The sequence below is a fragment of the Cryptomeria japonica genome, chromosome 7 (genome assembly GCF_030272615.1).
Source record: "Cryptomeria japonica chromosome 7, Sugi_1.0, whole genome shotgun sequence".
NCBI classification, from domain to species: Eukaryota; Viridiplantae; Streptophyta; class Pinopsida; order Cupressales; family Cupressaceae; genus Cryptomeria; species Cryptomeria japonica.
The window spans coordinates 223,023,607-223,038,509 of NC_081411.1; the positions used below are offsets into that span (position 1 = coordinate 223,023,607).

General features: G+C 34.0%; 1 protein-coding gene across 1 annotated transcript; it reads right to left on the bottom strand.

Moving 5' to 3' along the window:
- Positions 1–935: 935 nt before the first annotated feature.
- Positions 936–2,709, bottom strand: LOC131857158 (uncharacterized). Its single transcript, XM_059209318.1, has 3 exons — positions 2,402–2,709; positions 1,750–2,167; positions 936–1,516 (listed from the first exon to the last, which is right to left on the bottom strand). The coding sequence occupies exons 2-3, from the start codon at positions 1,954–1,956 to the stop codon at positions 1,007–1,009; spliced, it is 717 nt and encodes a 238-aa protein (XP_059065301.1). The 5' UTR covers positions 1,957–2,167; positions 2,402–2,709; the 3' UTR covers positions 936–1,006.
- Between the last annotated feature and the right edge of the window lie 12,194 nt (positions 2,710–14,903).

Sequence of the window (14,903 nt, forward strand, 5' to 3'; positions counted from 1 at the left end):
ATAATAATAATCATGGCTGAATAAATTCAAGATTCAAAGAAAAACTAATAATAATAATCATGGCTGAATAAATTCTTCTTTCTTGGCTTTAATCCCTAAGGAAGCTCTTATTGAATGATTGGAGCAATCTAGGCTCTATGTAATTCTTCTTTACAATAATATCTAAGCTTGTTTTTAAAAGAACTAAAAATAATAATCACAATTAAAACGACTCATTACGGGGAAATCACAAGAGACATTGGCAATTACAATCTAACGGTGCAATTGAACAGATTCTTTGAAACTGTCTAGCAACGGTCTTAGCATTATTCATGATTAATTATTGCTAAGTTTATATAATATTTTAATTTTTTTAATAATATTTTATTTAATTTATTGTTACATTTTGTTAGTTACACACAGATTATTTAAAAAGAATTATATAAAGTGCTAAATAGATTCAATAATCATTTTTTCTAAATTATTTTAATATTTTATTTTCCTTCTAACAAATAGATTAAATTTATTAATTAATTCTACTACTAATAGTTTTCTATTTCTATATTAAAAATATTTAATTTTAACTAATTTATTTTTACTAAATATTTAAATTCAAAGAATTTAATAAAAACTAAGTACAATACTTATATTGACAGTGTTCTATTTATTTAGTTCATTTTGTTAATTACATGCTGTTTATTTCTCGAAAATATAAAAATTTACGAACGAATTTAGTTTTCATTTCTTTCAAGTAATCTAAAGCCCTAATTTAACATAGGAGTAAGGAGGGGTGACGTTGGAGCATTTATCCCCATAAAGGATAATGTTCTTGGGTAACACTAACAGATAGATACTACGGAAAGTAAAGTAACTCGAAATTATTTCTATTCAATGTATCATTTTATGCAATCACAAGGAAGGGAATGAATATATTTTTACTCACAAGAACCAACATCTCAAAAGGCAATGCTGAAAGAATTTTGAATTACATATCACTTTACAGAGAAGTTAACTTACATATCTTTTCTTAGCACAAACGTGACAACTCAGATGAATGCTCATCATCAGAAATGCACAATTCATGACGAAGATTTGTCAGCAAGGTTTCTCGTTCCCAACTTAAACACCCAGAAGCATAAAAAGCTCTCATTGTGGAGCGGTATGCACTAATTTCTAATTCGTGCTTTGAATTCTTCTTATCAGAATGTAACACATAATCTACCTCATTGCTACTGCTACTACTAGCTACAGAACACTCAATGTTTTCTTGCACAGGCAAAGCTTCTTCATACCTAAACCTCTTAACTGCGCTCCTTTCCTGAGAAGCATCTTCTGTCTTCAAAATATCTGCTTGATAGCCGCATGGGACTTCATTGCCTGCCTTTCTTTTTAGATACTTTGTTCCAAGTTTGTTGTCATCATGTTCATGTTCATTGTATCCAGCGTTTGTTTTTGCATTAGATTCCACAAATCGATTTTCCATATGTGACTTCTTCTTGAGCCAAAATCCCATTTTCAAGAAATGGTCTCTACCAACCTACATACAAAAACACAACAATAAGTATCAAACAATTGAAATAAATACTTGTTATGACATACATGACTCAATTTATTTCCAATGAATTTTCAAATAGAAAACCTCAGTACATGTAATTTAATCACTTAAATTATTATAATTAAGAAACAAAAACCCCTAATGCATTTTTCATTTCAAAGATAAATACAAGTCAAAAATCAAATTAATAACGAATCTGTGGAACTAATTTCTACCTGGTCATTATGCAGCCATCTTTCACTGTGCAAAAACAGCTGAGCACGGATAACAGATATATGATATTTCCTCTGTAGTAATGATTCCATTAATTTTACAACAAATAATCTTCGAGGTAAAACTTTGACAACTCTACCCGCCTTCCATGAATGATTATCATATACTTTAATCATATTCCCTGGACCCAAGTTTCTTGTTTCTGTCATGTGCGGAGGCTCTGGTCGAACTGCATCAGCACTCACATCTTCCACAACACGTTTCCCATGCTCATTTAATAGGTTGTCATACTCCACTTTGTAATATTGTGCATCACATGAATGATCCTAGCCCGGAACCAAGACTGAAATATACCCCCATCTGAACGGCAAACCTCAACCATGCATCCTTCTTTGAATTTCATGTTGTTCATACGGATCCCTGCATTCCACAAATACAAGGAAGCAAAAACAAAAGCAAAGTCAGAAATGACCAAGCAACATCTGATTTTTCTCTCTTTTAATCTCACATCGATATATACAGTATTCTCACATTCAGCAGTGGCTATCTTGTCAAGAAACAAAATTGAATCCCTGAAATTGAATCAAACAGAGATTTTTGCAGAAAGCAAATATCAATTACTTATAGTAAAACACAGAGATTTAGAAAACTTACAAGAAAAAACAAAGTTGATCCTTATATTCCCTCCAACTCAGAGAAGGTCCAACTCAAGGTACACAAACCACAGCATTACTCAAAACCCTTGGCCTTCCAAACCCTCATTACAGATTATAATTGTAAGCTCAAATGGAAGGCAATTAAAAGAAATTTGAGCATTACACGGATGAAGCAAGATCAAGTATACACACTACAGCAATGAATACTCTTTTGGACAGTAATTAACTTCCACAGAAGCACAGAAAGTTTTCAGCTATGAGGAATTTTATTATGATACGTATTGTTTGTTTAGACAAATTCCATATTTATTAGTGAAGGTGCCGCTAAAAATAGAAATTGTCTTTGTGATTCTTGTTTTCAAACTCAGAGTTAATGTTTTACTTTCTATATATAGGGGGCACATTACATGAATAATATTTTTGCGAATAGACAAATTCTAGTGGCGTTAGAAATAAAAACAATATTTGAGCTGTGGATTTTCTTTTCAAACTTAGAGTTGACTCAGAGTTGATGTCATAGTTTTACTTAAGTTTTTCAAGTCTGTTTTTTATAATTTTTTATTATTTGAAGATCTCATAACTGACTGATTTTATAATTTTTTATTATTTGAAGATCTCTTAATGAAGATAGAGATGTTTTTCATTATTTTATTCCTTAAAAATATTTGAAAGAATATTAGTATTTTATTTATTTTGATTTCACTCAGAGTTGATGTCATAGTTTTACTTAATTTTTTCAAGTCTGTTTTGGTTGGCTTATTTCTATAATTTTCTATTATTTGAAGATCTCATAATGAAGATTAGAGATGTTTTAGATTATTTTATTCTTTAAAAATATATGAAAAAATATTAGTATTTTTTTATTTTTAAAAATAAAAAATTTGTATTTTATATTTTTATACCACTGTTTTTATTTTATTTTGTATAATGTTGTAAATCTTTTTTAAGAATATTTTATTTTATTTATTTAATATATTTTGGTAGTTGTATGTAGTTTTTAACTTTTTTGAATACAGAAAGTGATAAATAGGTTCAATTATCATTTATTTCAAATTGTTTTCTTTTTTATTTTCTTCCTATCAAAAAGATTCAATTTATTAATTTATTTTATTGTACATAAGTTATTTAATTTTAGTTAAGTCATTTTGACCAAATATTTCATTTCACCAAATAATATAAATTAGATGGAATACTTACATTGATAGTATTATAGTTCTTTTGGTGCAATACTTATATTGATAGTATTTTAGTTCTTTAGTACATTTTGTTAGTTGCATGTTGTTTATTTTTAACAAAATATAAAAAATTATAAATAGATTCAGTTATCATTTCTCTCAAGTTATCTTAACTTTTTGGTTTTTTGAAAATAAAAGATAAAGAACTAAAATACTATAAATATAAAAGATTCAAATAACTTGAGAGAAGTGATAGCTAAATGTATTTATAATTTGTTATATTCTTCTAAAAATAAACACCATGCAACTAACAAAATATATTAAAGAACTAAAATACTATCAATATAAGTATTGCTTGAAATAAAATATTTGGTCAAAATGAATAAAAATTATTAGTTTATTGATCCCAAGCAGTTTGGATTTTTATAATTAAGTGTATCTAATTTAGTTAATTTATTTTGTTCATATATTTTAACTTACAACATTTCAAAATCAAAATATAGTATAAACACATCACAAAAAACACAAAAACCTAACACACTTATATTTTAAAAAATATATGTGAAATAGACATATCAATTTAAATTATAGAGAGATATGTAAATATAAGAATATTAATAGTAAATATAAAACTTATTAATAAATCTTTTTTTGTAGGCGTCGTACTATACTTTTGATAACCTGCAGTACGTACCCTCGAGTTCTTGCTGCTATTTTTGGCTGCCTCCTACACTGTGTCTCCCACCGGGCTCCGTGCTATCGATGCCTAACCTGTCATCGACCTTTCTCTTCAATGCCCTCCATCCACCGCAGCTAGCCCTGCGTCCACCACTTTTCCCGATGTTCTCCTTTTCCAGTTGCCTGCATAGTTTCCCCGAGTTGCTCGACTGCCCATCCCTCGACCCCGTCATCTCCTAATCACCTGCCACACACACTTGCAACAACGCCACCTCAGCATACATGGTACCCTGCCTTTCGCCCACTACAAGAACAGTCATAGTGCGGCGGGACATGTCATTAGGTGACTAATACTGCCACGTCATCAACCAGTAGGCAGGTCATACCGCCATGTGTTTTGCGATGCAAACATCTGTATAGGCAATGTGTCTCTGCCACGCCAATGTCGTGCATGCCACATTAGCAATCCACATTGGAACCAAATGACATGTCATCAAACACGTGTACAACCATGTCACTATGCCCAATCATCTGACCATACTACCATACAACATGTGTCAAGTTTTGATTGTGCCACAACATCATGTCTGTACGGTACGGTACAAACAACCACACAAGGGGTGTGAAGTTCTCGTGACAGTCAAATGGACGTTAAATTTAATCCTATCGAATGTTGACGTCAGCATTATGTCAGCACTACATTAGTATTTGCATTCTTTGATTGGGAGGGGGGTATCTTGTGTGATGATGCCTCTCTCTATCTTGTGTTTTTTCATTTTGGTGCTATGGGTTCTCCTAAATTTCCACTTTTAACTCCACATAATTATGCATCATGGAAGATTAAGGCATGGAGTAAACTAATGGAAAAATGACTCATTCATTATGTAAATGGAACTATAACAACACCATCTGATCCTAAGGCTGATCCTAATGCTCAAGTTGAATGGCTCACAAAAAAAATGTATGGTACTTGGAACATTAAGAAACTATGTATTAGACGACCTCATTTTTCACATTGATAAGTGTACTACAATTAAAGAGGCTTGGGATATTTATACCAAATTACATGGTCAAGTTGATGAGATTAAGGGATACAAGCTTGATAGTGAACTCACAACATTGGATCCGAAGGATTTTGATGGAATCCAAGATTATGTCACAAAAGTAAATGAGCTAAGAGCAAAGCTTAATGATTGTGGCATTGACAAAAAAAATGCTCAATTGGTTTATAACATGTTTGATAAGCTTCTATTAGAGTATGTAGCCTTTGTTTCTAGTTTTCACACGCATCAGTTGGCTCGTGGGGCCTCATACACTCCACCATCATTTGATGCATTTACGGATATGTTGATTCTTGAGCAATCTAAGTTGACCAAGAAGGGGATTGTCAATCTTCAAAGTCACAAACTTTGGTGGCTAATAAAGGGGATCAAAACAATCAAGGAAAAGGAAAGAACCAAAAGCAACCTAAGTCTAAGCCACAACAAGATGGAGCACAATCATCCTCTACACAACAAGGTGATTCTATATCCTCACTTAAGAGGAAATCAAATAAGGACAATCTTTTTTGTGCATATTGCAGGAAGTTGGGACATGATGAACAACATTGTTACAAGAAGGATATTGATGAATTGAAACATCTTCTTGAGAAGAACAAAATCAATTTGCCTTCTAGAATGTCTACTTCGGCTTCTTCTTCCAAAGAAAATGATAAAGGGAAGGATCACACTTTTGAGTCAAAAGGAAAGGGACAAGCTCATTGTTCTACTACAAGTCATTATTCGGGGAGATGGCTTCTAGATTTAGGGGCTTCTAATCATGTGGCATCTTCGCAGTCTATGTTCTCTTCATTTGAGCCTTGCACCATGCCACAGATTTTGATGGACAGTCATACATACATGGATGTGATTGGGAAAGGATCCATTGCCATTGGGGATAACTCCTTCATTGATGTGTTGTGTGTACTCCACTTGACAAACAATCTTCTTTCCATCTATCAAATCACACACAGAGGCAATGGGAAAAATTGTGGAGTTCACTCTTGATTTAGTTATCATTAAAGACTTGGAGAGTAGAGCTATTATTGCGACGAGTGGTTTATCATGCATCTTTGTTGTACTCCTTTTCACATTTTGGTCCTATTGATGAGGTTGATTCTTCACATGATGATTTAGATATTGACGAGAATTTTGGGTACTTTAACTTGGGGATTCTCACATGTCACCCTATTCTTGAGACTAGAGCATTTCATCTCCTCATATTGATATCACATCACCTATTGCACTTGATGATGCATATATTGCAACAGTTTTGCCTTATTTTGATTTAGTGCAACATGATATTCCTTGTCTTCCAGCTTCAATTCATTGGGAGGACTACTTGACAAACATTACATGTTTTCTTGTGGAGTCCTACATTGCACATTTGGGAGACATCATTGATGATATTAATCTTCTCTTTGATGAAGGCGATCTTTCTTTGATTGTTGCAAGGGAACACTCTAACCCTCTTGTTCATTCTCTACACAATCATTCTTTCGAGGTTGACATGATTGTGGATTCTTATGTACAGTATTTAGAGGTCTCTTTATCTTTGGAGGAGACATGTGAGTCTTTTGATATTGTTCTACATTCATCTCCACTAGACCTTGGAGTGCCTTTTTCAATAGTGTGGCTCAGTACACCACCTTTTGATTTTACTTAGGTACATGCACCACATAGTATTTTGCATATGAGATACCTAGACAGATGTGGATACATTGGGAGTGTGTATGTAGGAGAATTTCCACCTTTTATGGTATGATGTTGTTATTACTTTATCATATCCACTTATTGTAGAATTATAATTCCACCTTCGGTGGGTGATCCACCTCATGTGGAAAATTTTACTATTTCTCCTACCTTCCCCTACCTATCATTGCATCTCATTGAGCCACATGTCATCATTGTGTGTTCTCTTGTCTCTTAGCCTTGCCTTTATAAGAAGGCTCATCTATATTGTATGTAATTCTTGATGATCTAGTTGATCAATATTTTTCTCTTGATTAGAATACAATTTATTCTTATCAAATATTTTGTCCCTTTATTGTGCTATTTATTGAGATCTTGATCTTGGCTATTTTCAACAAATTTTCACAATCTCCTCCAAAAATAATATCATCAACATACACAATAGCTATTAAAATTTTATAACTTTTAGTTTTGAAATAAAGATTACTATTTTTTGTACCTTAAAATTTTGCTACAATAAATATTTGTCCAACCTCCCAAATCAATATCTGGGAGCTTTCTTGAGTCAATAAAGTGCCTTCTAGAGTTTGTAGACCATATCTAGATCTTTTGACAACTAAAATCCATCTGATTGTTCAATATACACCTCTTCTTCAAGTTCTACATTCAAGAATGTTGACTTGACATCCATTTCATATACCTTAAATTTCCTATATGGAGAAAATGCAAGAAACATTCTTATAGCTTCCATCCTAGCTATTGGAGCAAAAATCTCCCCAGGGTCTATACCTTCAACTTGTGAATAGCCTGTACAAACCATCCTAGCCTTGTTTCTTATGAATTTTTTTATCTTCATTCAACTTATTTGTAAACACTCACTTTGTTCCTATCAAATTCTTATTCACATGTCTAGGTATTAGTTCCCATGTATTATTATTTTCTATATGATTTGATTCCTCTTGCATTGATTTTATCCAACCTTCATCCTTGCTAGGTTCTACAAAATAAATTGCCTCCACCTAAGACTTAAAAATGTCAATGTACTTGAAAACTAGTTTCAACAAGATTATTCTTGTCTAAACTCCTTTTCTTTGTCTCCAATGATGTAGATGAATTAAATCACACACACTAAGATTTGACTTATATAGTTAAAAGTGTTAAACACTTAGAGTTCACTAACATTCTCTAGGCTTAATATGTTGCTAAGTGTGTGTGGTTTAAGGCTGGCCCCAGTGATGTGATATTATGAATGGTTCTTCTATAGATACTTTGTAGATGTCTAAGGTGCTTGTTTAGGTTCCATTTCTTCGACATTTATCCCTTTTTTTTTTTCTAAAGATTTCTTCTCTTCTATAGCAGTAGGAGCATTCTCTACATCAACCTTAGGTTCTGGTACAATACTATTACATTCTTCACTCACTTTTACATTCATTCTTTCCACGATCTTCTTCAGCCTCTTGCTATAACATCAATATGCATTACTCTTCATAGAGTATCCGAAGAATATTCCTTTTATTTGATCTCACTTCAAAATTTTCCAAATATTCCCCATCTCTTCTTATGTATCAGTTGTTTCCAAATATATTGAAATACTTGATATTAGGTGCTCTTTCTTGCCATATCTCATAAGGTGTCTTTGTGGGGATTCACTCTTACTTGTGCCCTATTAATAATGTAGACAAGAGTATGCACAACTTATTTCTAATGCACATTAGGTAAGTTAGCATCTTTCAACATAGTTCTAAATATCTGTAGAATAGTCCTATTCTTTATTTCAACAACTCCACTCCCTTGAGGAGTCCTAGGTGTAAATAATTATATTCTAATACCATGTTCTTTACAAAATATATCAAACCCATTTGATGCAAATTCTCATCCTCTATTAAACCTCAAACACTTGATTTTACCATGTACTCGGTTCTCAATCATAGATTTGAATATCTTAAATCTAACAAATGCTTTAGATATTTTTCTTAAGAAAGTGTTGGTGTAAATTATGTCTCATAATTACAGTTTACTTAAGTTGACTTAGAGTATCAAATTTTATAGTAGTTTGCATATGAGACACTTAGGGAAGTGTGTACATAGGAAAGTTTTTTGTGGGATAAATTCCACCGTTTGTGGTCTTATCTTGTTGTTACATTCCACCTCCAGTGGGTGATCCACCTCTTATGGAATACTTTATTATTTCTCCTACCTACCCTTGTTTCTCATTGGGCCATATGTCATGTTTATGTGCTCACATATCCATATGGCCTTATCTTTATAAGTAGGCTCATCTTCATTGTATTCGTTAATCCAGTTGATGGTATTTTACATCTTGATGAGAATACATTTTGTTCTTATCAATATTTCATCTCTCTTGATTGTACTATTCATTGAGCTGTTGATATTGGCTATTTTTGTCAAATTCTTACATGGTATCAAAGCCATTAGGGTTTCATTGAGTAGTCTTTTCAGGGACATCCTTGGGCATTTGATTTTTGAATCTAAGGAGCAATGCATTTTGGGGGCATCCTACGTCAATTTTGACCTTGCCTTTGAGTCTCGGAGACCATGTGCATGAATTTACCTTTTTTAGGTGAAAGTCAATGTCGGGACTTTGGAGGAAAAATTTCCCCTATTAGGTCAGGACACAACTAAACTAGCTCCAAAATGGGGTTATAAAATTCATGTTATTGACCTTTTCAAAATAATTTGAAAAATCAAAGTCGTAGCTAATTTTGTTGATCATGATCAATGATCTATATTTTTTGATAAATTTAGTCTTATTGACTTTTTATTTTGTTTTGGAGCTAGTTTACCCATGACCATTAGGTCATACGGTACAATTTTTTTTAAAAAGTATTAAAAAAAATTGCGAAATTTTTTTATTTTCATATTATTCAATATCACAGTATTTTTAATATATTATAAAGGTTTTTTATTTAAAAGATATATATGTATGTATTTATACATGTATGTATGTATATATATATATATATATATATATATATATGCCTCCCTTGACACCCCCGCTGTAGAATAGTTTTACCCGATGGAGAGTCGCTAGTCAAATCTGATCATGTTTCACCCCAGCTTTGGTCTGTCTGGCTATCAGAATGTAGAGGTAGGTTTGGATGTTTATGACTAAAGCTAACTATTGACAACTATTAGGTGTGATTTTGATTTAGATGAACTCTAAGGATAAGAATAGGTTGTAAGAGAATATATAGCTGCTTTCCTCCGTCCGTAAAAGTAAACATTAGCCGCCTTATAAAGCACTGACCTCCATTACCTTTATTAATTTTCTTTACACTAGTTATATCTATGCATAGCCTTTCCGTTATCTCTATCGGGTACATAAATAGGTTGTTCAAAGGACTGAACAGAATCGGGCTTCGCATAACACATCTTTATGATATTGAAATGAACCTGTATAATATGAGCTGGATAAAGCTGAGAAAATAAGAAGGTGTTTGGGAATTAGACTTCCTCCGGAGAAGGAGAGAATAAGGCGGTATGAGGGCATAACTTCCAGAAGAGCCTTTCAGAGGAGAAATGGAAGAGTTACAAGGTTCGATCCCGAGGTAAAGATGGCAGCAACCCCAATTAAAATTTCCATAGTTTTGTGTGTGGTTACAATAGTTCAAGTTATTAAATCCATATACATGTATTTCTGGTACCCGAATATTAGGGGCCCACCCCTACCCTAACTAAACTAAAGAGACACTCTTTAGCGGAGCTACTCCCTCCTAAGTTATGACCAACGAACCTAAGTCTATCTGAAGGTAACGTTATAGAATTTTTCCCATAAGGGGGAGGAAAGGTGGGCCCCTCCATGATTATTCCTCCAACTAATGCCCATCAAATTTTAGGGGGCACTCCCCCCTAATTAGTTCCCCTACTCATGAATCCTAACCCATATAAAACTATAGAAAAGGGGGGGCTGCTAATAAAATTGCAACCAACGGGTGTTCATGGCCCTACAATTCTATGGGGTGAATTCCTTTCTACAAATTAAATTAAATGTAGATAGGCACCCTACTATTCTATGGTCTTGCCCTACAATTTGATGGGGGGTGGCCCTACAATTTGATGGGGGTGGAAGCTCGAATTAATAATTTTCAATATGCCCCCCCATGTGATGTATGTGATGGATAATCTAAATCCATCAAACTCGGTTTTTTGGCTATTTGTTTTGCCCTACTCGGAATAACTATAATCTACAATGATGTCTTCAATTATGCTTGGTGGTTCCCGACTATAGCTGTTGAGAGTGGAAAGGCCTTTTTCGAAGAGGGCTCCATCTCTAGAGGCACAGGAGACCCTAAAGAGCTCTAAAATGGTTTCCTCCCTTTTAAGGCCCTTTATCCTGATCAATCTGACAAAACCACCAAGTGCCCCCAAAAAAATGCTTATTATTAACCGACTATATATATGTGTATATATGTATATATATACATGTATATATGTATATAGATACATATATTTATATATGTGTATATGTATATATGTATATACATATATATATATACACACACATATGTGTATATATATATATTTGGGGGGAGGGGTTTGTGTTCACCCCGCCCCCTTTTTACCCGATCACATTGAATTGTATATATATGTATACACACACACACACACACACACACACACACACATATATATATTTGGGGGGAGGAGGGAGAGGGGTTTGTTTTCACTTTGCTCCCTTTGTACCCTGTCGCATTGAATTTTTTGCAGGTATTATACCATTTTTTTGGCCCTACCATCAGTGTCTTCCTCTGTTGGCCCTTGCTAGCCACTGCTTCTCCTGACTGTCTCCCATCTCAACTCAATTGGCCTTAGCTCCTCTTGTTAGCCACCTCAACTCGTTGGCACTAACTCCACTCTCGAGCTCCTCATCCATCGAACTTGCCATGCCTTCATGCCACTGCAAGAACACCATCTCACGACCACCTAGTGGGCCGCAACACCTAGTGCCACACGATGGCCTACTACACGTCCATATGACATTTGTTGATTTTTTACCACTGACATGTGGCGATATTTGATTCAACCATGCAACACTCAGTCAACACCATGTAATTTTCCATGAGATCAATCGTATAGTGCCACATTATCTCTGTACTCACTAACATTATTTGCCATGCAAGTGCCATGTTGTTGGTTCATATTACCATGCAAGTGCCATGTTGTTGGTTCATACTGCCACACAAGCTAACACTTTGGTGTCCATGCTGACACATTTCATCATTTGATTGGTTTGCATAGCCACATCAACATTGATATCATCTTTTCATATAGTGACATGTAAGATTTCATACATCGTTCAATGCCACATGTCATTTTTTAGTGCTGCCACATCATACATCGTTCAATGCCACATGTCATTTTTTAGTGCTGCCACATCATACATCCATACAATATGGACCATCACGCAAGTAGGGAGGAATTTTCCCATGACGACCATATGACCATTGAATTTAAGCTAGTGACTTGCTAATGTTGGCACTTTTTGAATTTTATTTGACCCCTCACCATTCGAGTTTCTATTATTGTAGTCGAAATTCAGAGGCTCATAACTTGGTCATTTTGAGGCCTTTTATAGTGTAATTGTTTTATTGGGCTATTTTTTGTGATCTCTGCAATGGCGTGATTATTTTCTAATTTTGGTGGAAAATGTTTATTTTTTCACTATTGTACATATCCAATCCTCAATTTTGGAACTTCTTGGGCTCTGTTCAAGCTCATAGGACCTTCTTTTTAGGTGTTATTTTTTAAAGTGCATAATTTTTTGTCTACTTTCATGTCATACTATCAAATTTTCACCATTTTGAGTAAAAATTATATTTTTAGTATTTGGTCTTTTTTGGCCTATATAGTACTTGTAATTTGCTTGGATCTTAGTTTAGATCTCTTACATTATTCGTTTGAGTCTTGTATCGCCTATTTGAGGTAGATGTAATTTTGAAATTAGAAGCCCACTTTGCCCTTGTTTGCAAGTGGTCCATTGTACATGCACTAAGTATAAAGTGCTAAATCATCATTTGGGGGAGGGAAGTTCTTTGATTAAGTGAATTTTGGAGGGCGTACCTTGTGAGTTTGTGCCTCTCTCTATCTTTTACTCTTTCATTTTATTTATATTGGTTCTTCTAAATTTCCACTTTTAACTCCACATAATTATTCTTCTTGACAATTTTATGTTGATTATCCTAGAGACTACCAATAGTCTTCTAGATATTATTCATGTCTTTTGTCAAAAAACATAAACCTTGATATTCTCCACCTTATTCTCTAGAATTACCCATCTATAAAACTCATCAACTAGCCCCTTCACAAAATACCAAACCTCATCATCAACCAACTCAATAGGATGATCAATAGCCTTAGCCATGACTAAAATTTCCAATTCAATTACCTTAGTCTCAGTTGTGTGTAGCTCAACCAACTGCCACTTTAGGTTCTTATTTTGGAGATTGTAGGCTTTACAAAACTCATGCAATTTAATGCTTAGCTCTTCATAGGCTTACAACTAGGGTGCTGAGTAGCCAATTGGTCCAAGCTTCCCAAATTGTGAAACACATCACTCTAGGGACATGAACAAGGGTTAACAAGGGAATTTATTAAATATGGGGAAGCAGTTGGGGAACCTTCAGAGGAGGGGGATGAGATTGAAATCGAGTCATCATCTAAAATATTGATTTTTAGGGGTCTTCAAAAATAGCATTTTTTTGTCTTAGGAGAAATAGGGGAATTGGTAGCTCGATTCATAAATTTTGCGAACTGTGGGGGTCGGAATGAAAAATCTTCTCCTTTGAGGGGGATGTTGAAAACAAAAGAGGGGAAACAAGAGTATCAAGGGTCAAATCCACAATGATGAAAGGATTGGTGATTCAAGGAAGAGAGATCAAGACTGGGTTGAGGCCAAGATTGAACTGATAGATCCAATATATGAAGCCCTTATGAAGGATGGCATCCTTGTCTTTGGTTAAACATACATTCATAGATTGGAATACATAGGAGTGAATCCAAAAAACAAAATTGATTTTAGTATTGTACCTAATGTGATTGAGCATAGGGAACAAATGAGAATGAAATATTTTAAATTGACCATCCAAAGTGACATACCTCATTAGTATCTCTACAATAGTATTCCACACCATTGATAGTTCCACATGGTTAAACACAATTTGTAGGTGACTAATCTTCTCCCCTCTTTTTAGAAATTTTTCATATCCTCTTTGTATTTGCTTTTGGGATTCTTGAGGAAGGAGACTCCTTTTAGAGGGAGAATAATGACCACCAAAATTTGATCCATAATTGACATTGAATGAGGACCCCTAACATTCACCGAGCCATGTTTCTAGGAGTGAGCAAATCAGTTGAGAGAAGAGGGACATGACCCATCATAGCTTCAACATGACATGAAATTACCTTTATGAAGAATGGTCCAAGCTTTGTAGTCATTCTTACGAGACACATAATATTTGGGCTCCACTTGAATGAGATCTCCTCCCATATCCAACAAAAAATTCTGCAAAAGAGAAACCAAGAACAAAGATGGAAAAAAATCAATGTGAACAAAAGGAAAACACAAAAAAGGAAAGTAATACATAAATGCATAATAATATAGCAATAAAATTTGATGAAGTGGAGGTCACATCTATCCAAATGAAATCATGAATCAGAGAGATATTAAATGTGTGAGGCATTATTTTAGGGGATGATATCATCTCTGTCTCTAACATTGGAGGAAATAAAAAATTTACAATCATCAGAAATCGTAAAACACACATTTTTTAAGAGATGGTGCATATTAGTCTAGACCTTAATGTTATGGACAAATGAGCCCAAATTTTCTAGCTTGCTTGTCGACATGTCACCTTCCCTAAAGATATTTATGAGTCTAAACTACTCTAGGATCATCATA

What these genes read in the sequence shown, in the direction of transcription:
- LOC131857158 (XM_059209318.1), bottom strand. Translation starts at nt 1,956, where the DNA reads ATGACAGAAACAAGAAACTTGGGTCCAGGGAATATGATTAAAGTATAT. An exon ending in GATGGCTGCATAATGACCAG is followed by an intron (nt 1,517 to 1,749) that starts GTAGAAATTAGT and finishes TTTTGTATGTAG; the next exon opens with GTTGGTAGAGACCATTTCTT.